We start from the raw sequence: 27048 nt of genomic DNA, 5'->3' as shown, positions 1-27048 counted from the left end.
TGCCTCCTTGGTCAAGTTTATACGTTTGCACTTCCAGGTGCCTGCGTATTACCTGACTTTGTCAAAACAAGGTTCTGGGGGCTGTGGTATAGCTCAGAGACCCAGCAGACTCCAGGGCTGTGACTTCAGTCCCCAGCACCACAAATAAGCAAACAAGACTTTTGTAATTCTTTGGCTGCTGTTAATATCCATTCCGGTACATGAGCCAGAGACCTGGGAGTTATCTGTCATTGATTTTTATTTTACATCCTTCCACCCCATCCCTCCCAGAAGCTCAACACTTAACACTTTGGATTAAACTCCTTTAATGTTTTCTTTCCCTTTCCCACCCCTAATTGTGTCAAAAACTCATTTATGCAATCTTTAGCAATATTCACCTGGATTTCTCTCCACACATGAGTTTCACCATATCTTCCCAGGTTGTTTTTCTAAAGGACTTATCTGATCGTTTCTTATCTTTCTGCTAAAAAGATGGTGAATTTAAGTTACCCAGTACAGTAACTCATTGTCTCCAGAGAAAGATTCGCCCTTGACCTGGCATGTAAGGCCGTTGGTGCCATGGTGGCCTCACTGTGTCTCCCCTCCCCTCCCTTCCCCTCCCCTCCCCTCCTCTGCCGTGTCTTTAGGACTATGAAACTCCTGGTACACAGAGCTCCTACTCACCAAGAGTGGGCGGTCACACGTCTCTGTGGGCATCTTTCTGAGGCTAGAAGACGGTGGTGTTAGCAGCCAGAGGAAAGCCAGTTTCGCTCTCCCTGCCCAGTGAGAATGAATTAATCCAGGGGACTGCAAAGAAAGCAGCATCTTGGGGAAGAATCGTGTCCCAGCTTCAGGAAGCAGACTGAAAATGTGCTTGGTGAATAGGCAGTCTGCTAACTGAAGTCTAGGACACAGAAGAGAAGGGGTCCCTGGGCCTGGGAGAACTGAGGACAGTTTTCAGAGCAACAAATCAGTACAAAAGAATTGGGGGGAAATGCTGAGAAATTTGGAGGGGGTGTCTTTCAGTTTGTACCCGGTGGTCTTTGTATCTCTGAGCCCCGATAAATGTCTGTTGACTGTATTCAAGTGCCTTTTCAGTCTGTCCTAGTGATATATTACTTGTTTACTGCTTCTGTGTTGGCCTCTATTTCCACTCGGCCTCTTTCTGTTTGTAAGTCAGTTCCTTCACCTTCTTAAGAGGGGCCTAAAGAATGTCTACTATATACTAGCACTGTTGATCTGCAGTGCAGATGCATGGTGCCTTCATGAGAGAACAAGACACATGGAGCTGACGTATTATTATCTTTTTCTTGTAGTACCCAGAGTGAATAATTATGTCCTGTCAGGTATAACCTGGCCAAATTAGAGAGAGTCTGTGTGGAGACTGCCATGTCGTCCTCTTACTTATCACATCATGCATCACATGAATTTTTTATGTGAAGGAAAGTGATCTAATGGTCTTGACATTGAGTGAAGAGTAGAGTCAGCCTCTATTGTTTTCTGGACCTTGTCTTCTCCGGTTACTCTCTACCTCACTTTGTTCAGACAGAATTTTTTACTGAACCTCCGTTGAGCCTACTGACTCAGCTGGACTGGCTCACTAGCCAGCGCTCGGGACTCACCTGTCTCCCTGCCCTCCCCGCGCCAGCACCGGAGTTACAGGTGTACACTGCCGTGCTCAGCTTTTGTATGGGTCTGGGGATCTGAACTCAGGGCCTCACGCTTGCATCGCAAGTACTTTTCTGACTGAGTTGTCTCATGGGCTCCATTACTGTATACTCTAAAAGGGAATTAGATTGAGGCCAGCAAGACAGCCGCATGGCATAGCTCAACTAGGATGTGATTTCTTTTGTTTGTCTTTCCTAAGTAGAGTAGTCTCTTGGAGTTGAGTATAAGTGAAGATATACATGGGCTTGGAAAGATATCACGAGGTCACAGGTTTTCCTATAGAATCTTGTATCTCTAAATAGCACCTCGCTCCTGAAACTGTTTCTGATACCTGTTCACAGAAAAGATGTGTTAGACTCAGAAAGACGAGGAGTCAACCAGTACCTTAATCTCAACCTCTTACATACTTTCCACCATTTTTTTTTTAATCAAAGCACTTAGAATCCACTAGGATAGATTAGGCTCCTTTATCTGAAGATGCATGTCTCCTCCAGAAGCATTAGGTGTTTAATTAACATCTTGGAAACTATGAACTGCCTAGAACTTTCTAGACTATTTCTGCACACCTCTCAGGTTATCGTAGGTTATTATAGTTCAGTTCTAAGTCAAACTTTATGATTCCGGAAACTAAAATAACTTGTTAATAGCCAATGGCAAGTCAGTGCAGTTGAGAAGTGAATCTAGATCTTCAGAAGACCATCCTAATCTACCGTTCTACAGGCTAACTAACACTTGTCTGGGCACACGTGTCTCGGCCCATCTGTCTGCCTCCACTTTCTGGAGGTTGACTCAGCTTTTCTGTGGTGCCTACTTTAGTCATCGGGTCTCATTTCTGACCTTCTGCCCCATCTGTCCTGAATGTGCAAGCAAAGCTCTTTTGCTCTCTGCCAAAACTGCCTGTCCGAGAGTCTCCGGGTTTCCTTCACCCTGGGACCACTGTCAGAGAGGATACCCTCAGCGTTCCCTCACTTTTTCTCCAGACAGTAAGTATCCAGAGGCCATTCCTGAGTGCCGAGATGTCCACTAAGGAGCCCGACTTGCTTCTTCTAAGACGCTTCCCTCAAGCAGTCCTTTCCAGCCTTCCCTCTGGTCTCTTGACTAGTTTCCGAAGAGTTCTGCAGTCGTGTGCAGTTTTCTGTTTTCTGTCCTCTAAAGCGCCTGTGTCGCTGGACCTTGAACCCGCTTCCTTCCCAGCTCCCCTGCTTTCGCCATCCCCCTGGCACTTCGGGTTTTGGTTCTGCTCAGTTTTATCCTTCCTTTGGAAGGGGTTTTGACCTTCAGAGGGGCTGCCCACCCCCAGGTCCTTGTGTGTGCTACCACCTTCTTCTTTCTTTACTCCAGGCTGCTTAGGATTCTGGACATCGACACAACCAAGGTTGTATTTTGTTGTATGCAAAACTTGGGTTGTATTTCCAGTCTTTTGTTTTTGGAGACAGGGTTTCTCTGTGTAGCTTTGCGCCTTTCCTGGGACTCACTTGGTAGCCCAGGCTGGCCTCGAACTCACAAAGATCCACCTGGCTCTGCCTCCCGAGTGCTGGGATTAAAGGTGTGCGCCACCACCGCCCGGCTTATTTTCAGTCTTAATCTTTACAGGCCCAAGTTGTAGAACTGTGAAACTAAATCATGACAAAGCATCTTTGCCCTTACTTGGTTCTAGAATCCTCGTGATTTCCTCCCACCCCCATGGTAGCACTTTATCATAGAGTGCTAGCCTCCAAACACAGGCGAACCTTGGTCAAGAGGCATCTCTCTTCCTGTTATGTATAGGGTTAGTGCCCAGAGGTGGCCTGACCCTCGCTCAGGAACCTGTTAGCCTAGCTAGACTCCTTTCCCGGGAGTCACAAGTGAGGGGAAAGGCAGCAGCTAGCTTGTGCCAGTGGAGACCGGCCTGTGCACAGCTTCAGTGCTTCTTGGCCAGTCTGAGCAAAGGGGCCGAGTGGAAACACGGGAAAGGTGCTTCCTCCTGCTGAGGATGCACTGTCAGGTGGCCGGGAAAGCCAGTGTCCGACACCGAGAGTCTACGTTTGCCAGTTTGCCAGTTTGAGGCTGTCTCCTGAATCCCTCTGGGAGCTCTTCCAGACACACCCTGCCCCACAGACCTAGTGAGAATGGTATAGATTTCGTTGACTCTGCATTATTTAAATCGTGCTTGGTCATTCATTCTCATAAAATCTGGAATGTGATTTATTGTTTCTGAATTATAATTTTGCTGGAGTTTGAAACAGAAAAAAATTTATAACCAATTAAGATATTTCTCCTCTCAATCATATGTTAGCACATAATAATATAAATTTAGGAATTTTTTTTCTGCATTCTGTTCAATATGAAAGGCAGAATTCATAGTTTTATTACCATTTTTAAAATCGAAGGGGCTAGGGTGCTTGCAGTAGAGTATGTTTAGCATGAATTGATCCCCAGGCTCCACCCCCACCCCCAAATTTTGAAGTTACTTATTTCAGAATAGCTTATAAAATTTCCTTGCACAACATTTGGTGATAAAATACATTAATGAACTGAATATCTAACTAGATACTACAGAGTGCATGGGTTTTTCTGAAACCACCAGGTTCTACCTGAAAAATTTGGTTTATATGATTCATTAAAACATCATTATATGTTTATTTGTGATGCTACATTTTTCCTAATCATTTCTTCTGTGTTTTTCTTCTCACATTTTAAATTTCAAGCATTTATTAGGCTGTGAAGTATGTAGTATGGAATAAGACTTTCAATGCTTATGTTAGAAAAAAGCACACTTCATTTCTAAGATGATGCTTGTTACTGCACAGTTGAAGGTCACAGAGGCCTGGGCAGGTAGCACGGTGGTGTAGCATGCATCCAGCATGAAGCAGGCCCTGGCTTTCCTCCAGCACCACAGGAAAGGAGAGAAGACAGTGTGTCTGTAGCAGCTTGAAATATCTGTACAATTTTATAATTGTGTTTATTAAATAGAAGTACAGCATAGAGATAGCTTAGTGGGTTTTTTTTTTTTTTTTTTTTTTTTTTTTGTTTTGTTTTGTTTGGGGTGGAGGAAGGATCTAACGTAACTCTGGCTGGCCTGGAACTGGCTATGTAGACCAGGTTGGCCTCTAACTCACAGATCTGCCAGCCTCTTCCTTCTGAGTGCTGGGATTAAAGGCATGCACCACCCCACCCAGCTGAAGTGCCTATGTTTAAAAAAAAAAATTCCCTGGGGGGGAAAAGATTCTTAATAAAGAAGTTGAAATTCAAAAAACAGATTTGGAGACAATTTGCACAATAATGTAAATATGTGTTCCTGAACTGTAAACTGGGAAGTAGTTAGGATGGTGAACTTTAGAACATACACATTTTTTCATCGTCACAAAAGAAGTCAGTGTGAGTGACAGGAAGTTTAGAAACAGTGGTTACCTTGTGCACAAAGTTCCAAGTCGGCACTGCGAGGAATGTGCATCGGCTTTGGGTTGCAGAGTCCAGCGTGATGACCTGGGTTTCTAGCGGAAGGCAGAGCAGAGAGGCTGCTCTTCCCTTCTCAGGCCGACACAACCAGTGGTTAGAGCAGGGATCCGTGCAACAGCCTCATTCAGGAGAAGCACAGACCTCCCTGCTCGCTGTGCTGGCCCTCGGGGTTCTGTCTCCCATTATCTCCTGTGAAGGCAATGTTGCCACCACCAACAGTGTACCATCCTAGGAAGTACCTGCTTTAAACAACTCTGCTTCCAGCCTTCTTTGTTTGGGCCTCTGCTCACTGAGGCTGACAGATAAGGGTGCAGAGAAGTTACTGGTTCCCTACCTGCCGTCGATTTCAGTTACACACAGACGGCTGTGGTTGAGCCTACTGCCCATCTTCGGTCTTCTGCTCAGCTTTTCCCCTGTGAACCCTTACTCCTCCCATAATTCCAAAGAGGACAGTGAAAGTTGGTTTCTGATCATACACTAAAGAAAGCTTTTTCTCATCGGGAACCTGGTGAGAAAGTCGTTTAAATGAGATGTGTCAGGACTGTAGCCAGTTTTCCTTCCTTTCCACTTTGTGAACTTTTTAAGAGTGTGGGATCAGTCTTCTTTCCCATTTCCCACTTGTTTGCTTTGGAGATTATGGCCGTGGACTGTTCGTGTTTTCTCTCTGTTGCTGCGTTGCAGTGCTAACTTTGACCCTGTTTCCATTAGGAGATGAAAACATGGAAATTAAAAAGCAGATCACAGGGATGAGAAGATTGCTGAACGACAGCACTGGCAGGACATACCAGCGTGTCGGCAAAGAAGGAGAAAAGCTCAAAGAAGAGCCCCAGGATTTGGAGTTAGTCTGGCCTCAGCGTCTGAACTCTGCTGCCGAGGCCCCGCAGGGCCTCCACCCTCCTTCACGTGGGGCATGGAATGAACTACCAACCCAAAGCGGGCAGTTCTCAGGGCAGTATGGTACACGTTCTAGAACCTTCCAGAGTCAGCCCCACAGCTCTGCAAGTTCCAATGGTATGATTGTCCAACATTCAGAATACCCTTGTGGGCAGGTATCCTGGCTTGTTTCATTCCTAGATAATGAGTTTGTTCTTGGAGATCAATTTATGAAGGCCTCCCTTAGTCACCCGCCTCGCTGGGTTCTTTTAGCTTTCTCTGTGTGGGACTGAGGATCTCACACGGCTAGGCAAGTATTCTACTCATCAGCAGCTCCTCTCCTTTGCCGTGTTGTTTTAAGAGGCAGAAGGGGAAGGCGTAAAGAGAAAGTCTTAAGTGCGTAAGAGCTCCAGACTTGACAGGAAAGTCAGCGGGTCTGTGCTAAATAAAAGCAGGCTCCTAGTAGAGTTTTAATGAGGTAAGAATTCTTACCCACCAGTACACAGACAGGGTTGTCACCAGAGACTGGACATTAATGCAGCAGCAGCTCCCGTTAGCACTAATAGAAGCTTCCTGGTCCTGTGTTGTGTTGCTAATGCATGCTCTTGCTTATCCCTTTGCTTCATGTCATCATCGGGAGAGTCCTAGTTAGAGAGGCCTCACAGCTTTACCTCTTGTAAAAAGCCCTGTCCTTTACCTGTATTCCAAAGCTGAAACTCATCCCTTTAAAGTAGTGTTTCTCAACCTGTGAGTCATGGCCCCTGTGGGGGAGGTTGAAAGACCCTTTCACAGGGGTTACCGAAGACCACTGGAAAACATGGATACTTACATTACAATTTATAACAGTAGCAAAATTACAGTTATGAAGTAACAACAAAATAATTTTAAGGTTGGGAGTCACCACAACATGAGGAACTGTATTAAAGGGTTGCAGCATTAGGAAGGTTGAGAAACACTGCTTTAAGGTAAAATTTCTTTAAAATCCCTGCTTTAGTTAAGTAGGGAGTGGGGATTCCAAAATTTTTCAAAGCTTAAGGGAAATAATTGATGCTTTTCTTGGTAATATTAATTTCTCATCTAGTGACATTGGATGTTACTTGCTTTATAAATTATGTATGGATGTGCAGATCTATAGTTTACACAGAGAACAAAGGAAAAATAAGGCATTTCAGATTCCTTGAAAAGTTAAGGATTTTCTTCCCTTCGTCTTCATTTTATGATATCCTCTGGTATAAGGAAAATGTTTTGATTTTTTTTTTTCCTTAAACACAATTCACAGTAACCAGTTCAGGGGACTGAGAAGCCATCCTGAGACACTGATGAGACAGTAGGGGACCCTAGAGCTGTACGGTGTCTTCTCTTCTCAGTATTCCATAGGCAAGTATCAAGTTCACATGCTGGCAGACTTCCAGGCTTGAGGACGGTCGTTCCTTAAAGCCTCCTCCATAAAAATTAAAAGTCAGTTCTCTTTAAAATTGGAAAATGATTTATAATGAGCTGAGAAGGGCTCGTTTTGTCCTCTAAAAATCATAAAGATAGTGCTCAGGTTAGTGCCTAGGAATATTCTGGAAAGCCCTCTTCACTCTACTGCCAATACAAGAACAAGGGGGTCCTTTGGGTATAGAGTGAGTGTGATCCTCCCGCATCAGTGATTTGGGGGTAACATTCTACTCACCAATGTACAAGAATGTTGGATTTACTTTAGAAACTGTTACTAATATTAAAAGTTCACCAAAAATTCCTCCAAATCAGAGTCAAAATAGATCATTCATGTTTCTTGCTTGTATCATTTCAGTAAAAATATATTATACAAGGGACTGAAGAGAGAGTTCAGCTTGTTAAAATGTCTGTCACGTAGTGTGGAGAGCTGAGTTCAAATCCTCAGACCCCACATAAAATGCAGATGCAGCTCCTGTAATCCCAGCACAGCAGGATGAAGTCCGAAAGAACAGACTGGCCACGCAGTCTGAGCAGATCAGTGTGCTCCAAGTTCATTGAGAGACCCTGTCTCAGGAAACTGTGGAGAGAGTTCAGGGAAGAGAGCTGACATCAACCTCTGCCCTCCACACACCCACATGCACGCTCATAGGATTTTGTATATATACTCACACACATACCATGCACACATAGACATATAAACGTTTTATACAGTTGGCCTTTGAATAACATATATTGGAATTATGCACGTCTGCCTGTAGAAAGCTGTTTTCTAGAGATTTGCAACAGTTTGTGCAAATTCTCAGACGGACCTCAGAGCCTGGAGAGAGTAAAAAATTATGGGAAAGTTAGGCATGTCATCAATGCATAAAATATGTAGATAATATAATTTATTGTTTACCATTATCATTTACTACCAAAATACATACACCTCTTATTTTTTTAAAAAAAAAATCAAGATTTATTACAACTTAGGCACACAAACACTATAGACTATTCATGATGTGATTTGCAGTTAAGAGAAATGTAAACAAATGTAAATTTTTCAGCTACCTCCTGTTACTACTGTGGGGAATTAAAAGTGAGTGGGATCTTCAGCTTCACTTGAGGCTATGCCCTGGGCACCTCCTAGATCTGCTCCAGGGTCACTAGGATACAGCTGTGACTGCCATGTGTTTCTTTGGGATAGTTGGTAGTACTCAAGTTGGGCCACCTTTCTTTGCTAGCGTTGAATGTTAATACTTGCACGGCTGCAGAAGTAGCCTTTAATTCTTTTGAGGTTTTGCTGTGGTAAACTTCAGTATCTACAAATAATGAGTATTATAGGAGTTGGCTTATAGCCAATATATAAAACACAGAATTGGAACAAAACCTTAAAACTTGACCTCCCCTGCCTGTTGGAAACTTAAGTAGCTGCCCCTTAGACTTCCCCAATTCATGGTCGATAACCTGGGGCTGGAGAGATCCAGCTGCGGAGCTTTTTTTTTTCCCAAATGTGCTATTTTAGTTCACAAACAATGCGGAAATACTTGTGCATATACAGGGAAAACAGAGGAGAGTAGTTTTGTTAAGGAAAATCATTCAATTTAAACAGTGAGAAGGAGACTGTGGTGATGGAGATTGTAAGAAGCAGGGTAGGGAAAAGAGGGGTACTCCTTCAAGAAGAAAAGCAACCTACAGACACCTCGGAGCTTTCAGGCCCTGCCACCTGCCTCCTGCTTGTCCCCAGCCCAGCAGAGACTGTCCCGGAAGTTCTTTGTAGCCACAGCTCTTCATTGTTGACATGGCAGGCCGACCAGTCAGGCTAGTCTCCATTAGGCTGCCTTGGTTCTTAATGTGAACTTTATAACATGCATGCTAGCAGGGGTTTTGTGAGGCTGAGGCAGACCTGGGACTTTCTGGTTTTGAGAAGGTCGCATGAGGGCTGGAGAGATGGCCCAGCCATTTAAGGCTAGGCTCACAACCAGAAATGTAAGAGAAAGTCGCATGAGTGTTTATCACAACTTGTCAGAGTGTTGTTCTCCAAGATGAACTGGCCTCCCAGTAGACAGGCCTGCCTTGGCGCAGAGCATTGTGTGCCTGCGTTCACACAGACCCCGCTACCTGTGACACAGCATGCTCCTTACAAACAGAAGGCTGGGTAATTAGATAAAGTCAGACCCCCGAATTCAGGTTGTGAAAATTACTAGGTACATTTTCTTCTGGCACAGTTTGATGATAATTGTACATACTTCAAAATCCTGTCAAGATACGTTTTTTTTTTCCTTTTCTTTATAATTATTTTTTTTGCATGCTTTGGAAGTATATCATTTTTTCTTTCATGCTTAGGAGAACTTCCAGGGGTGAATTCATCAGCTGGATCCAACTGTTGTACTTGTAACTGCCAGTCAACGTTGCAGGCCATTCTCCAAGAACTCAAGACCATGAGGAAATTAATGCAGTTTCAAGCAGGTACAAAGCTCAGCCCTCCAATGCATCCTTTGATTGTGAGTGTGGAGCTGACATCTTTAGTTGTGTGCGTTGTCCTTTTGTCCCACACTCCTCCCCCCTTGCTGTCTTGCTGTGCCTTTTCAACTATTCATTTTCTCGACTTTTCCAACAACCTGTGATTTTTGTCTTACTTTATTTTCTTAGCAAATCAAACAGATTTTGTTATTGCCCCAATACTGCTGTCAGGCTTATGCACATGAACTCGGCGTACTTCATCCCATGATCTCCTGGTACTTCACAAATGCCAGTTAATTAAATTTTGGAATATCTTATGTGAAAGAGCCCTTCAGGAAATACAAGCTTCCCTGTTAAAGACGCTCAAGGACCTGAGCAAATGAGAAGTGGCGAGCCACAGGCTCTGCTTGTGACTTCGCTGCCTGCATCAGGGTGTAGATGATCAGACGTACCTCGTGTCTGTCCGCTTCCTTCACTTGACTTTCTCTTCTCTTTGTCATTGGGGAAGGTGAACAATGGAACAGGGTGTGTATAGCTGGGAATTGAATTCCCAGTTTCTCACCCTCTAGCTGGACGACTTCTAGGCCTTCCCATTCTCCTCTCTGAATGGACTATTAATATCTACTTCTTGGTGTTGTTTTTAAATGTGAAGGAGATAGCAACAGAAAATTAGATTTGGTAAGGTAGGATGCACACCTCAGTGTCTTCTAAAGGTCCCTCAGCATTCTGTAGAAGTTTGGAAGTCAAGGGTTAGTGGTTTATTTTCCAATCTTCACAATTAGTAAGGAAATTGGAATTTTTATTTTGTCACATATGCAAAAAATAACAAATCCCTCTCGATGGGGAAGCTGCTGGTTGATGTTAATGTAGGAAAGCAGCCCAGCCCTGTGCTGATGGCTCTTCTGCCCATCATGGTTGGTGTTCACAAAGTCATCCCTCAGAAAATGCACTTGGTACCAGCCAGTGCATTCTAGTAAAATCCTCACATTCCGTGATGTGGTTTTGATATACAAAGCTCAATACTTAGATGTATCAGTCACCCACAATCAAATTTATAGAGAAACCAAAAGGATTTCTAGGCAACATATTTTTAAGGACCAAATTTGGCCTTGTCCCAAGGCAGAAATGAGCATTTTGTCAAGTCAGTAGGCACCTGGTTCACGTGTTCCACCATGACACCCTGTGTCCATATTAGCCGGCAGAGGCTGCCATCTCCTGCGTGAGGACCTCAGAAAGAAAGGTCACTTCACTCTGTAGGTGCTGTTCACAGAGAGGGAATTTGTTAGTACTTAAAAAACATGCATATGAAATTGTAATGATGTATTTTGTTACTTAAGCTCCTTACTACTGAAATGGCAGACTGCAAATTGCACCCATGTAAATCCTTGACGGGAGCCTTTTTAGAATCTATTAAGTAAATGCCATTTTGTCGCCATGTTTTCCCTTCTGAACCTTTGCAGATTAGCGAGGCAAATGATTCCAGAGCTGTGGAGAACAAAAAGGATAAACTAAATAAACGACTCTCTTTTAATTTTCTCCAATTTAAAAATTCATGTTATGTGGGCAGATTTACTTTAAGTTTATTGCCCATGAGACTTAGATTGAAATTCTGTTTTGAAAGATTCACCTTTGTTTTACAGGGAGGCAAGGACTTAGATCAAGCAGATCTGAGCGCAGGAAGACTGGGCTCTTTCAAGACTTGCAGAAGCGAGACTCAGTAGCCCTGTCTGAACACCAAAAACATTTCAACAACTGAGCTTAGAAAGAGCTTGGGTCTGGGGGCTGCAGCCTAGCTATTCCTGCTCACAGTTTCTGGAGTCCATTTGACCCTGTGGACAAGACAGGCTTGTCTGGAATTAAAATGCAGCTGGCTGTGTGCTGGAATCTCTGGAGAATCCTTGCAATGATATTGATGCCCTGGCCCCATGACTGGACATTCTGACCCACTGAGTCCAGGACAGGTTCTTAAGGCATAGGAGTACTTTTCAAAACTCCACACCGATTCTAATGTGTAGTTAAGATCTAGAACCATTGTCACTAATCACCATGGGCATAGTGAAACAATCCAGCTAGTAAAACTTGGAATTTACCTTCTAGTGCAGAGGAAAAATATTTGGATCAGTGTAAATATTCTTGATTTCCAGACTTACAGGAAATAAGTAAGAGGAAGTAGGCTGTGTTGATGTGCATTTAAAGACTTGGTTTTCATGTGGCTGTGTTTATAGGTTTCTTTCTGTTTAAAAAAAAAAAAAAAGCAGGCACACCTTGTGGTCTTTATTTAGGAAGCCATGTTGATAGGGGAGGATTTGATGCAAATTGAAGCCATATTTTCCTATTTCACATTCCATCAGAATGGTTGATACGCTCCTTCTCAGAGCACCCTGTGAAAAGTAAACTTGCCATCTTGGATTCCTCAAGTATGTGTTTGTTGTGAACACTTGCCACTGTATCATTTGTTGACTTGCTGATGGACTTGACCTGCTCACAGCCATGCCATCCCTGCTTTTCACTATGTAAAAATGAGAGCTGGAGAAGCAAGCGGCCTGGTCTGATGCCGTGGAACACAGCACGCTGCAGCTAGTTGACGTGCAGAGGATACTTGATGAGGAAAGAAAGACTTGGCAGGATTAAGTGATCAACATGACTTGCCCATGTGCTTACCCAGTTCTGTTCTAGATAGAATTCTTCCAAACGGTTTCTTTCAACCAGTCTTGCCCAAAATATCATCATTTCAGCCCTTGTAGACTGTAACTGATCAGTTGAACTCTAAGGGACATTAGGGGTTTTGCTGAAATGAGCTTACCAGAGAGCATGAGCATCTATACCTAAATTTAAGTTCTGGAGTTCTCATTCCAACCTGTCACATGATTCATGAAGCCATATTTTTCCATAGCTGTTAACCCTTTCCTTCCGTTGAAGCCAGGATGCTGTAGTGGTCCATGGTCCACTGTGTTCAGAGTGGTTTTCTCCTGGATGATACTCTGCTGTTAGGACTGTAAGGTGGCCCTGGCTGCCTCTGGCAGCCCTGCTGTACAGAGTGAGACTTACCTACCTGTGCTTCCTCCTGAGGGAACCTCACTGCACTGTCAGTTTGTAAGTCACAGAGACACACCCGGGTAGGTTTTCCTCAGACACAAGTGCCTGTACCATATTTGTGTTTATTGTCCACAGTTGGAACTCAAAACAGACAACAACCCCCAATTTCCCTTATATGCTCCCAGCGAACCGCTGTCTCACGCAAGAGAAATAAAAAGAAAAAGGTGCTTCCAAAGACTATGGAACCTGTGACTGTGAAACCAAAGCCCAGTCCGTTGGAAATTGAGACGAAGCCAGCAGCCATGGCCACAAGGCCACCTGCTCTCCAAGCCGCAGAGCACACCTCCACTGAGGAGAGCCACGTCCTGGGATTTGGCATTGTTCTCGAATCGCCTTCCTCAGATGTAAGTTGATGTTTCCTGGCTGCCGACCCAGTTGATAGAAGTTTTAGGAACCTTATAGTGTTAAGACACTCTCCATTTAACTAGTTCTGGCCCAAACAAGTAGAGAAACTTGGAGGAATTCATGTGGGGAGGAGGAAGAGAAGACTAGTAAGAACCTCCTTGCCTGGGGTTTCCTTCTCTGAAAAATGTATGCCTCCCTTAATCAAAGGCATTCCGTTCCTTATCTCCGAAAGAAGGGTGTGTTGTAAATAATCTGCTCACTAATTTCTTTAAGATTTTTAATTTCCAAGTGGCAGTTTTCAATTTCCTCAGTGTAGAAAACCAAAAGAACATAATTAAATCCTTTGTAGATGGGCATAAATGAACACAGAAGCATACAGATAAGGTCATACCTTTGTGGAAACACAAACTAAGAATAAAAAAGGAGCAGTGGTGCTAATTCTGTTTTATAGATGCAAGCCACACTGCTAATTAGGTGGCAGTGTCGTGCCATTTACTCCGAGTAATGATAGGTTAACGCTCTGCAAAGGTTTGCTATTTTAATATCATGGCTAGAATGTTTTTGCAGTCTAGGATGGTAGATTGCATCTGAGATATCCATCTGACTTGCTGTTTTATATTCATAGGACCATAAACGAATTTCTATCATAATGTGCTGAATTTGCAGCTGCATACTCTATTTACAATATCTTTATCTAAAGTACATTTATGTTGTGAACCCCAACTTGTTGGCAGAGTTCTTAAAATAAACAAGAAAAAGTGATTCATTATTAGCAGATTGCATAGGATGAGGCCCCTGCTGAGAACTCCCACAGACTCCTATAGGATTGGAGTTTGGCCCTACCTTCTAAACTTTAAATAAGAAATAAATTTGTAATTTTTTTAAAGTAGTATATTTTGAATTATAGGAACACAGTTTGCTGGCATAGATCCATGTTTTGGTCCTTAATGAAGAGAAGCAATGAAAGAATTATCTCGCTATGTTTTCAGATTAGAAAATCTGTAGCACTTTCATCCAATCCTCAGTGTGAATGAGGCATTTCGTTTTCATCCTAAGTATATGCTACAGCCATTAAGCTCTTGTAAATTACTATTTAATTTACAAAATCCTTTGTGGTAATGAGGTTCTGTATGGGACCAGTTCCCTCATCTGATGGTATATGTCATCACTACAGCTAAGGCCTAGTTCAAGCCCTCGGTAAGTCATGTATTTGAAAACAGGTAAATTATTCCACAGAGTAGTTAAGCTGTTTTTGACACACTGTCATATTTTCCTTAAACTTCTTTTCTGATAGGCATTGATATATTAGGAACGGTAATTGAGACTAGATCATCTCCGATTTAGTTATGTCTACTGCCATTAATAACTGAATTCTCCCTTTTTATTGTTCAATTCCTAGTATATTTTAACTATAAACTAGAGGTCTGGTAAAGACTCTGTATATTTACAAAATAGAATAGAATTTTCATTATTTTTACCAACGTCAGTATTTATTTATTTAATACATTAAAACAGTTTACATTTTATTCATGGCCATTTTTAGTAACAAGAGCTAGCTACTAAGTTTGATTAAGCACATTCAGAATTGTTCATGAAAATTCAGATGATAATTGTCTTTGCACGATAGTGAGCTTTAAAACAAGGCAGAAAGCTGTGAGTGTGTCATCTTTACAGAACCCATCTGATAACACTGTTGGACTCATCTCTTCAATGGAAACTAAACCTGCACCAAGAGCACTTGGCAGTGAGTCTCAGTACTGGCTGCGAAAATGCTGTGCATGGGTGGTGCTCATAGACACTCATGAGGCTGGCCTGTGCAATTCCTGGGATGAGGGGCAGGGCTTGAATCCCCCCAAAAAGGACTCTCTGTGTTAAAGTATCCAACTTTAGGTCCCTTTCTAATCTTAATATTTCTTAACTCTAAGGCTATAAAATTTTTACTGGAAGTATAGAGGAAATAATTCTTCTAATTTTTATAGCAATTATTCTATGAAACAAGTTGAAGAAAATATAAGGAGATAGGAATTTATTTGAAAATGGTCTATGAAAAATCCTCAGTGTTCAGAGGACCAAGTTCAAAGTCATAGTATAGAGCATATTGTCTATTGTTACTAGAATAGCTGACTGGCTTTGGAAAAGTAGAATGCTTCCAGGAGTGAAACCTTGATATGGTATGTAAGGTCCCTTCCATTTTCATCTTGGGGGCAATAGGGAGTCAGTGCAAGTTTCATGCAGAGGAACAAATACTTGTTTGGGAATAGTGACTGGAGTCACATTATGAATGACAGACAGATGAAGAAAGGAAATACTAGAGCAGTGCTTCTCAACCTGTGGGTCATGACCCCCTGGGAGGTTGAACAACCCTTTCACAGGGGTCACCTAAGACCATCAGAAAACACAGATATTTACATTACGATTCATAACAGTAGCACGACTACAGTTATGAAGTAGCAATGAAAATGTTATGGTTGGGGGTCCCCACAACATGAGGAACTGTACTAAAGGGGTGCAGCATTGGGAAGGTTGAGAACCACCGATGTAGAGTCTACACAGACAGGAAGAAGATCCCTCCTCTAGTTAACCAGGCAAGAGTGATAAGCCATTGAGGAAAGACCTGGTTGCTGAAGGCAAAGCAAACCCTGCTCTTTGTCTTGGAAGGAGGTGGGTGGCTAGCTGTTTCCTCGTCAGCTTTACCCACGGCAGGAGGAGCAAGCACAGAGCTGGTGCTCTGCTCTGGATAGGAAGGAAAAGTCAGGTTAGTATCTTCAAATATTTAGACCCTGTTAGCACAGGAGAAAGACTAGTGTTAAGCATCACACCTCTGCTAATTGCTAAATTAAAACAAACGAACAAAAAAGCTAGGCTGGAGAGATGGCTCAGCGGTTAAGAGCACTGACTGCTCTTCTAAGGGACCCAAGTTCAATTCCCAGCACCCATATGGCAGCTCACAACTGTCTCTAACTCCAGCTCCAGGGGGCCCAACACCCTCACACAGACATACATGTGGGCAGAACACCAACATACATAAAGTAAAAATAAATAAATTATTTTTAAAAACTGAATTATTTTTGAAGATTTGCAATGTATTGAGCTACTCTTTTTGCATGAACTTGTCCAGTCACAAAAATGCAATTGTGTGTATTCATAGCACAACCCCTAATGTAAGAGCCCATGTGGATCTGTAGAAATACTAGGTAACTCAAATCTTCTGAATCATGATTGTCCCTTCTCAAGTCCAGGAACGCACAAAGCTCCAGCCAAGACCCACTGAAATACCAGTGCATTTAATGATATGTCATAAATGAGAAAATCCTATTGCAATGCCTTACATATAAAAGGTATTTGATAAATGCAATTTACTTTATCTACAATGACAAAATATTTACTCATGCATGAAACACCTGGTGCACAATGAACTGAGAAAACACTGGGTCCAGATCTGGCGTCAGTTAGAGCCCACTCCTCAGTATAACTGCCACCTACTTCCTCTTGCCCCCCTCTCTGCCCCAAACATGTCGGCGCTCTGATCCAGTTTGAGAAATTCGCCTTTATGGAACCGTCTGTGGTTTTTTTTCTTAATTATTTTCATGATTGTGTAGCCTTTCATCCCAGATCCTTAAGAACAGGGTCAGATGTTAGGAGTAATAATACTCATGTGACATCCTGTGTGAAATAAGTCATCTCACTAATCCTTACTCTTGGAGGGCTTCTTACTGTTATCCTCTTAAAGGGAGCCTGTGCAAGTGGGCAGGGTCAGGGGAGGTCCAGCTAAGTCTCCACGCCAGTCACCATCTGCCCTTGTTCACTGTGGGAAAGACGTTGGGTGTCCATGCAAGTCCACTTCCTTTTTTGGATCTTTCATTTTTTATATGTATGGGTATTTTGTCTTCATGTATGTGTGTGTACCATGTGTATGCCTGGTGCCCATGGAGGCCAGAAGAAACTGTTGGGACTCCCTGAATTGGAGTTACAGACGATTGTGAACCACCATGTCCAACCCTGGTCTTCTGGAAAAGCATCCAGTGTTCGTTCTTCTTAAGCACTGAGCTGCCATCTCTCCAGCCCTCAAGCACACTTCCTAGACATGATGAGCAATCAGTCACTCTCTATGACTGATCATTATGTGGAAGAGAACCAAGTGGTTAGACTGGGACTTTCTCATTCTGTTTACTTGGCACTCTTTTGGGGGAAAGTAAGTGGTTAAAGGAGCAGGCTGCTGGATTAGGGTTTCAGCTGTGTGACCCTGAGCAAGTGAACCCTGGTCCTCACTTAGTATCTTCCCTATAAAGAAGGATAACAATGCTTTCTTCACAAAGTTGGTCTCCCGGAAGAATTAATGAAGCCTTCTATGTAAAGCTTAGAACAGTGCCTGGCACATTTCAAGCACTCAGTAAATAATGGTTCTTTTTTTAACCTTACTGTTCCTACGTAAATACCTTTAGAGGAACAAATGTAAATACAGTTAAGTACATTTAGCTGTCTGTATAAATGATCAGACTCACGTGAACAAATAGGGCTTCAGAGGCGGCAATAGCTAGGGGGCGGGGCTTCACGTGTGGAGCATGACTATTTGACCCTTTTCAAATTAGCACTTACATAGAACTCAGACCTAAGTTACCCAATTCTGAGATTCCAATACATTATTTAATTCTTCTTTCCTGAATTCACAGCACAGTGTTCTATTAGTACTGAGACAAAACAGTTGCTCATTTCTTATAGCCCCTGCTTTTCGATGCTGGATCTGTTGATTTGTTGTTTAAGGCAGTGGACCTGAACTATGTTAGCTTTGGTTTGGTTGATGGCTGACTTCTGTTTTGTTTTGTTTGCTTTGCTTTATTGAACCACTCAGAGAAGCTCTTAAAAACTATTTCATAATTTTTAATCATAGAAAATGTTTTTATTTGATGGAGTTATTATAAATATTCTCCAGTAATTCTAGATGGCAAAAATTCTAAGTTAACAGAAGACAAATGATGAATATTCATCAGTTTAAGATAATTTTGTTAATTCTGATTTTGTATGCTTCTTAAATAATTTTAAATGCATTGGTGCCTTCAACAAAAATAGCTTCTTAATTCAGGGTGCTTTCTTGATACCATCTTATCTCAATAGATATAATATTCTGCTAGGATCAATTAAGGTAAATCGCGGAAATCATTATTCCATTTACTCATTGACATGAAGGCATGTGTGTGAGAGCATAGGATTCTATGGCAGGCTGCTTGGGTTCAAGTGCTTGCCTCGTCACGTTGGTTGGATGGTCTTTAACAAGTTGCTCAACCTCCCTGGGCCTTCTCATGTGAAACTTTGGACTAATGATGGTAGCCAGTTCATAGAATGAGAAAAAATAGAAAATTGATGTGTTCTGTGTTACTCTAGGGCAGGTTCTCAACCTAGCTGTCGAACAACCCTTTCACAAGAATCACATATCAGATATCCTTCATATCAGGTATTTACGTTGTTTCATAACATTGTCAAAATTACAGTTATGAAGTCTCAATGAAATAATTTTATAATTGGGGGTCACCACAACATAAGGAACTGTATTAAAGTGTCACGCATTATGAAGGTTGAAAACAACTGCCCTAGGTCTAGAATATAGTAAGTAACAAATAAATGTCAGTTATCCCACTATTTTCCCGGATGCTCTAAAGAGAACATAATAGTCTTTGCTCTTTAAAGTGCACAGGGAGAAATTCACAAGCAGTACCTTAGGCTATAGTCGCAGTACAGGCAATCAGAATGCCTCCTGAAAACTGGGGAGACTGGGACTTCTCTACCTGGAAGGTCAAAGACAGGGGTCTCAACGTGGCCATCTTCTCAGAGGAGCAATTTCAGTGGAGTTGGGGGAGAAGAAGCTACAGTTGTGGTGTTAAAACCTTCACGTTGTCCATTTAGTTCAGTCATCTTTAACATAAATCAGGACTTAATGTTCAGCATCGTGAATTTACTGCCTGAGAAGGAAAAGGCTAGCCACATTTCTGAAAGGCTAGAAACTCATTATGCAAATGCATGAAGATACCAAATTGTATCATCTCTTCTAAAATCCTTAATTCTACCAGAATTCTAGCAAAGAAACTTAAAAGAATTAGAACGTTAATGGTTTCTTTTTATGCTGTGTTATTACACTTGCTTTTTCATAGAAATGTGGCTAAGTACTTTTTAATATCTGTCTTACAATATTGGTCTTGGTGGAGTACAGCCAGTGACTTCTGTTCCATTACCACTGGGAATTCTCTGCTCAGCCACAGCCTTAGGCCACACCTGGGCTCGACTGCTTAACAACAGCAGACAGACTCTAGCCAGCCTGAGCAGACCTGACCCCTGTCTCAGATGTTCATTGGCCAAGTGCTTTGAGGTAGCATTTAAAAAATGGTAATAGAAGCCGGGCGGTGGTGGCGCACACCTTTAATCCCAGCACTCGGGAGGCAGAGCCAGGCGGATCTCTGTGAGTTCGAGGCCAGCCTGGGCTACCAAGTGAGCTCCAGGAAAGGCGCAAAGCTACACAAAGAAACCCTGTCTCGGAAAACCAAAAAAAAAAAAAAAAAAAAAAAAAAAAAATGGTAATAGTGAGTCTACCCCAAGCAGACTTGATTTGTTGGATACAGTGTTAACACTTACGAGCAAAACAAAAACAAATGTTATGGGTTTTATTTGTTTTAAATTTTTTTCTTTCATAAGCTAAAACTCATTTTCCTAGGAATATATCAAATACACTGCTACATAAATAGGACAAAGGCTCACTATATAAATCCATTGTACTCAGCAGAATTCACCTTCGTAGTTTTCTTTAAAGGTCTGTCCTAAGCCATTCAGGCTTGCCAGCGGGCCTGACTCCCCGGTCCCCATCTCACATCACCTTATTCACACAGCCTTGTGCACGTGCCTATAAATGTGGGGCTTGTACAACATAGAACTTGAAAATCATTGTGTATCATTTATTAATTTACAGTTAAAAACCTGGGGCTAATGGCAAACATAAGCATCTATGTGCTCCTTTTTCCTCTTAATTATAATATGAAAGTTGTTAGATGTCTTACTGTAATTTTGTAGTGCTATTAATATTTTATATAAAATAGCCTGTATCAGATATGTTCTCTGAGTGATTCATTTATATGATCTCTTTAAGTATCTTCTGATATGCTCATAGGGACTTGTGGGTGTCAGGGTTGGGGAAGTGGCTTTCCAGTTACCTGGTTGGAAAATCTATCCCTAAATTGGATCTTAACCCCAACTACATCTAAGCTGAAGGAATACTGCACCAGAAATGCAAAGAAACAATACAGTCAATGTAGCTGTCCTTGGTCCAGGGACATTTTCAAGAACCATTAGGATGGAGCAGTTTTGGCTTCCAGAACATCACCAGTGTAAGATGAAATCGCACTGGATAAGGAATTTCCAGTACTGATATAGTGAACTCATTGGCTGAGGTACCTAAAGTAAGACACTGCATAGTGGAAATTTGTAGTGAACCCTAAAAATAATTACTATAAACATTGTAAATTGTGCCCCTAATTTGGATGTCATCATTTAATCATCATCTTATTTCCATAACATTAGACTCTGTAAATTAGTATATTAGCTCTCTGTCTTGGCTTGAGCATCAAATAATACATCTATCAAGGAAAGTCTAGAGGGTTTTTTTTAATGATGCTTATTTAGAAGTGTTTGTTTTTGTAACTATTTTCAGTAAAAAGATTCATTTAAACTGAAGCCAATAAACAAAAAGATAATGATTCTACAACTAGAGAACGTTTTAACCTGTTTTCAAATATATGTGCAGAGTTGTGGTTTCTTATATGGTAATAATGTACTATGACTATGCTTATAAAGTAGTACAAAAGGCAAGCAAGGTATGGTGATATTTTATCTGTGTACCCCAATAAAGTTCACCTGAAGATCAGAGAAAGAAGCCAGCCACATTCTTACCACTTGGAGATCCTTCACCAAAGAGACCCACTTCCTGTATACCTATGCCTATGTGTCTTTTTGTTCTGCAATCTCATTTCCTCTTTCCACCCAGCTACATCACTTTCTCTTCCTGCCCAGCTCTGTAACTTCCTGTCTGTCTGTACAGACCTCCAGACCTTTATGGTTAGTGCTGGGATTAAAGGTATATACCACCATGCCTGGCTCTGTTCCTAGTGTGGCCTTGAACTCACAGAGATGCAGACAGATCTCTGCCTTCCAGTGACAGGATTAAAGGTGTGTGCTACCATTGCCTGACCAAACCTCAGGTGATTGTCTAGGCAGCTGGCTGTTTCTGTCATAACTCACATTTTTTGGAAGTCACTTGTTTGCACTTCCTGTTTTACTAGGTAATATTATTTCCTTCTTGGGTCTCTGGGGGACTTGAAGATTAAATAGTTATAGTTTTCTTTGTTAAGAAATTCAGAAAAGAAACTCACTAAGAGGTGTAAAGTGTATAAGTTTGAAAGACATCAAAAATAGTTTTGGTAATACAAATTAGGATAGAAGGTAAATTAGAACAATCCTTTGGATTCACAAAAATAGGATAGATAATGGAATATTTTCACTGAATTTGTCAAATGCAAATGGACTAGACATTGTTGATGTATTTATTGCTTATATATATTATATATAGTTATTGTACTTACATAGTTTCTCTTACATTAGTTATAACTTTTATTTAGACAAAAAAGGGGAAATGTGATGATATTTTATCTATGTACCCCAATAAAGTTTATCTGAGGATCAGAGGACAGAGCCATCCACTATAGTAAACATAGAAGTCAGGCACTGGTAGCACATGCCTGAAAGAGGAAATGAGATTGCAGAACAGGAAGACACATAGGCGTAGGTATACAGGAAGTGGGTCTCTTTGGTGGAGGGTCTCCAAGTGGTAAGAACGTGGCTGGCTTCTTTCTGCTTTTCTGATTGCTCAGCTTTTTACCCCAATATCTGGCTCCTGTTTTACTAATAAGACCGGTTAGCAATTGTCTACAGCAAGGTTTCATAGTGAAAACAAGATCATTAGTATCATGTTTCACAGCATAAAGCCAGCCCTTCCCCTCTTCTTTTTTCTTTAAAGGAAATGGTGATTTGTGGCACCTTTAAACAGGAGTTAGTGCTCTGTTGTTACCTGCTAAGAAGTCTGAATAGGAGGCAGGGTCGGGCAGGGAGAAGCTGGCTCAGCCACCTTTGCCCTCATCAGGCTAATCAGACTACTTACTCCTCCGTAAGGTACTTGCAAGTGGGTGAGTTCATGTTCCCGGAACTGGAAAGATAGCTCAAAACAACAGTGTTAGCCTGGCAGCGGGAGACAGAACAGAAAGCAGTGACAGCTTTGGCCCCTGATGGCCTCTGCAGTCACACACCATAGGATTACAGTGTCATGAGAAGGCTTGGCTCCACAGAAACCTCCAGATGTCTAGTTTAGGCGTCATAGAAGGTGCCGCAAACACTAACTAGACTGCGGTCTCCTAAAGCTTATCTTCAAGACCTCATTAGGGTGCTGTCCCACTCCTTCCTCGGCCTCTGGTATCCCCTCTGCCCCCAGCTCCAGGACCCAAGCCTGCCTGATGGTAGCACTTAGAGCCCTTGCTCAGAACCTCTCAGCTAGTGTTCTCCTTACCGTACAGTGTGTGTGGTGGTTTGTGTGAGTCTCTGCTGCAGAGCCAGCCTTGAATCCCTCCCCACAGAAGGTACTTAGTAAGTAGGTACTGAGTCAGGTGGTCAGTTTCTCCAAGTCTCCTCCTTTTGGAGCCGGCACGTGAGCGTTCTAAGACCCTGGTGTGTGCCTTGTCACAGCGTGAGACTTGCAGGCCACTCCCTCCATAGAGGGAAAGGAAACTCTGGCCTAGTCGTTGTGCTGAGTTCCTATGGAGCATTTTGTTTATTCTGGTACCCATCTGTTGGGTGCCAACTAGATTCTTGGCCCAGTGAACTTACGAGCTGTACATCCAACTAAATCAATGCAGTGAAAAGGTGCCGTAAACACATTCCGTAGAAAGTACACGCAGGCATTAAGAAGGGAAGGGAGCGGCTGTGCTGCCTGGCCTTTTATTCAGGTCAGCGTTTCTGAGCTAGGGTCCAAGTCCTCCAGGGGGAATTCTGGAAACCTCAGAAGTCAGGTGACTGAGCTTTAAGCACCAGGTGAGTGTCATCAGAATCCAGCCCAGAGGTGCATTAAATAAGTCGCAGGCCTTTCCCTCTCCTTTCTTGCAACTTAAGAGCTCCTGCGCCACCCACGGTGGTCAGATAACTGCAGACTACACTCGTGGGAGTCCCATGGAGTCTACATGATCCTGGAATTCCTTTGAAAACTCCGAGACAAGCTTATTTAGAATTAAAGTTCATAGGATATGCAAAATAAAATTTCCATTTTGAATAAATCCCCATGTCAGCCTTATGATAGAATTCTCTCCATTCTTACGATTCCATGTTGGATGACTTGACAAGTGTTTCCCGATGCTCGGTGTGGGCCCGTTCCGTCGCAGGAATTAGGTGGTCAGCCTTTGGCTCCTGTCAGGCTCCTTCTGTACTTTTGACCAGCAAGCAGCAAGATGCGGAAGCCAGGGACAGTCTGACAGCTCTGTTCTCAGTGATGTTTGCCAGGAGTTCAGAAGCCAAACATTAAATGGCAGAGTGGAGCAGAAGAATGAGATCACTTTCCGGCTAATCCAGTCCAAAGTTCCTTTTTCAAGGGGCAAGGCCCAAGCACCTTCCTTCGCTATCGGAATGATGTGGGCTGTCTTCTGAACATTCTTGACTTTACGTGTGCTGAGCATTTGAGCAAAGTAGGACAGCAAAAAGAGTAACTTCCATTGACCAGGAGAGAAACTGATCCCAAACCCTCTCATCCAAGGGGACTGCTTTACAGAGTTGCCAATATAACATCGAGGGGTGAGCTGTGATTATATGTACAGCTTGTGTAAGTAGGGCATTCCTTTCATTCTGATTAAATCTACCAAATGCAGTTTTCATATTGAAATAACATAAATAATATAAACATTGAAACAACATAAGCATTATTATTAATATAAATATTAAAATTTTATTTTTAATTTTTAAATTTTTTTTTAGATTATGGCTAATGAAATTTTAAGTTTACTAAGTGCCTACTATGTAGACACCAGAGATACAAAGCATAACATAATAAATACCAATGTGCTTATGTTAAAGAACAAACAATAACAGTGCATGGCTACGTCTCTGGGCAGGAAGGAGTTAAAAGCTCTGGAAGGAAGTGCCCTGAGCAGAAGTGCAAGGTGAAAAGGCAGGTTGCAGATATCCAGAATGTTCTCTAAAGGACTTTAGGAAGTTCCTGACAAGCAAGGAAGCCCTGCAGTGGTGTTCCGGGGTGTGCTGGGACATTGCTCCCACAAGTTAGTGTGGGGCATAGATTGAAACTGGGACCAGCTGCCGTTTTTATTTTGCATTATCACTTTCTGTAAAGTGATACATTGTGGTAAAATGAAATTTATAGCTAATAGAAGGAGCAGGGGACCTGTGGGCATAGTCCTGTATTTGTAACCTTAAGTGAAAGAAATTGTTTGGCATTTGAATTATTTTGAAGTCATTTTTGGAACACTCTCCTTGGTTTCTTCGTTTACACAATGAGGGTCTGGGGTATAGGTGATTCACGTCTCCTTAGCTATAGAACTGTATTACTGTGTAATTATCCAGCCTTCTCTGAAATGTTTGCATGAATAGAAGCGTGTTTTCAGTGTACTTGGATAAGACTTCTATTGGAATTACAGCATCCCATTTTGCACATTATAAGTGGTCATTGATTTTATAAATTGTAAATTCTAGCACATATAACCGAGACTGTGTAATTTACCAGATTTGGACATTTCATTGGCCACTGGTATTTTTGCTGCACTTATGCCCAAAGTAACATGTTTCACAATCTTGCTTTTAATGAAACATTTCTGTTCTTTTGGTAGCCAGAAGTGCAACTTGCTGAAGGCTTCGATGTGTTTATGCCTAAGTCTCAGCTGGACTCTATATTGTCAAACTACACTCGCTCAGGAAGCCTTCTGTTTAGAAAACTGGTGTGTGCGTTTTTTGATGACAAGACTCTGGCTAACTCCTTACCCAATGGGAAGAGGAAAAGAGGACTCAATGACAACCGAAAAGGACTAGACCAGAACATCGTGGGTGCAATCAAAGGTGGGTCCACGCCATTTTATTTTATGGGTTATTGGTAAGTTTTGCCTCCATTCCATTAAGGTATAGGTAAAATGATGCTGAGCTAACTAGAGGTTAATTTAATTTGTTGTTAGCAACTTACCCTTGGGTATGACTCTTGTCTGTAAGTCCCCACCCCAGATACTACTAGAATACTACTCAAGATAATAGAAATTGTTGAACTCAGAGCCAATTTTATCTGCTGCAGAACCAAAAAGACTTGGGAAGTCAAAGTATTTTTTCTAGTAATTTCAAGGAACTTCATTAAAATATGATTTTGGCAAATTTTAATCTTAAATTTTTAAGTGTAAATAAAGGAGTACATTTCTTGAAAAGTTCAGAAACTGTGTTATCAAGATATTACATCTGAAAATATTTTAAATATGTATGCATGAAGCCACTTAACTGTCCCTCCCACACATTCCTAACCAACTTAGTTCCTTTTGTTTCCTACGTTCTTCCTTTACCTCCTTTGAATGTGTGTCTGTGTTCCACCGTGCTCTGGGAAGTGTAGCTGAAGAGTTTCTCTCCCGCTCCTGCCAAGCCCACTTACAAAATAAACACACAGACACTTATATTATTTAAACTGTTTGGCCTAATGGCTCAGGCTTCTTGTTATCTAGTTTCTGTATCTCAAATTAACTCATATCTATTAGTCTTTAAGTTGCCACGTGGCTCATGGCTTACTGGTACCTCATATCTCACTTTTTATGGCCGTGGCTGGCAGCATCTCTCTGCCTCAGCCTTCCTGTTCCCCTAATTCTCTCTGCTAGTCCCGCCTATACTTCCTACGTGGCTACTGGCCAGTTAGCGTCTTATTTATCAATCAATCATAGCAACATATATTTACAGCTTACAGGACATCCCACAGCAGGGAAGTATATGGATACGTATGTCTTCATCTCTGGCCACTTCCATATCTTACACCTAGTTCTTCACTGTTCAGTATCTGTATTCAGGACTCTGATGACTATAACTTTAGGAAGAGAAAGATGTAAATGTTATTATTAAAAAAATATACTCCAAGTCTCAGTAAACACTACCATGAAAATGAAACCTTAAATTGGGGCTTCACTTAAACTCAAATATCTGAATGTTCTTCGCTGGCTCCATTCTACTTTGTCATGATTGTCAGGGAGACTGACTCAGAGCTGCCCCACCTCCTCTGTTGGCCATTATCCTGCAGAATGAGTAAATGAATTCAATAATGCTTAAAGGATACTTAGAAATTCACAATTAACTTTACAAAATAATCCAATTTCTAAATGGAGCTAGCAAGTACTGGACACCCTGTGTTCATGGCTAGAACATAGCCTTCATTAACAGGAATTTCTCATAGTCCATCAAAATTTTTTTCACTTAGGATGACAGTTGAGTTCTATTAAATAAAAGCGCCACAGTCCCTGCCATTTATGAAAAGAATGATTCAGCCTGCAGTGACACTAAAAACAAGATTATGGAATTTGAAAACCAGTCAATGATATAACTAGGACTCACTGAAGTGGAGAAGGGGCTGTTTCCATCTCCACAGACTGGGCCTCGCAAACATGAGGGTCAAGGCTGCTGATGCATTTCTGAAATACACATGGGAATTGGTTTGATTTTCTTTTT

At 41.9% G+C, this 27048-nt stretch overlaps 1 protein-coding gene across 2 annotated transcripts in view; it reads left to right on the top strand.

Moving 5' to 3' along the window:
• Bend7 (BEN domain containing 7) overlaps positions 1-27048 on the top strand; it is an 86023-nt gene that overhangs the window by 20384 nt on the left and 38591 nt on the right. For both annotated transcript variants that reach the window (XM_028895094.2, XM_028895091.2), the window contains 4 exons: positions 5794-6096; positions 9724-9846; positions 13012-13280; positions 25194-25419. In XM_028895094.2, the coding sequence (XP_028750927.1) occupies positions 5794-6096; positions 9724-9846; positions 13012-13280; positions 25194-25419 (921 nt within the window). The remainder of the gene's footprint in view (positions 1-5793; positions 6097-9723; positions 9847-13011; positions 13281-25193; positions 25420-27048) is intronic.

This window comes from Peromyscus leucopus, chromosome 5 (genome assembly GCF_004664715.2).
Source record: "Peromyscus leucopus breed LL Stock chromosome 5, UCI_PerLeu_2.1, whole genome shotgun sequence".
In the NCBI taxonomy this organism is placed as follows: domain Eukaryota; kingdom Metazoa; phylum Chordata; class Mammalia; order Rodentia; family Cricetidae; genus Peromyscus; species Peromyscus leucopus.
The sequence above is the reverse complement of the archived record's forward strand: the minus strand, read 5'-3'. Positions and strand labels throughout refer to the sequence as shown.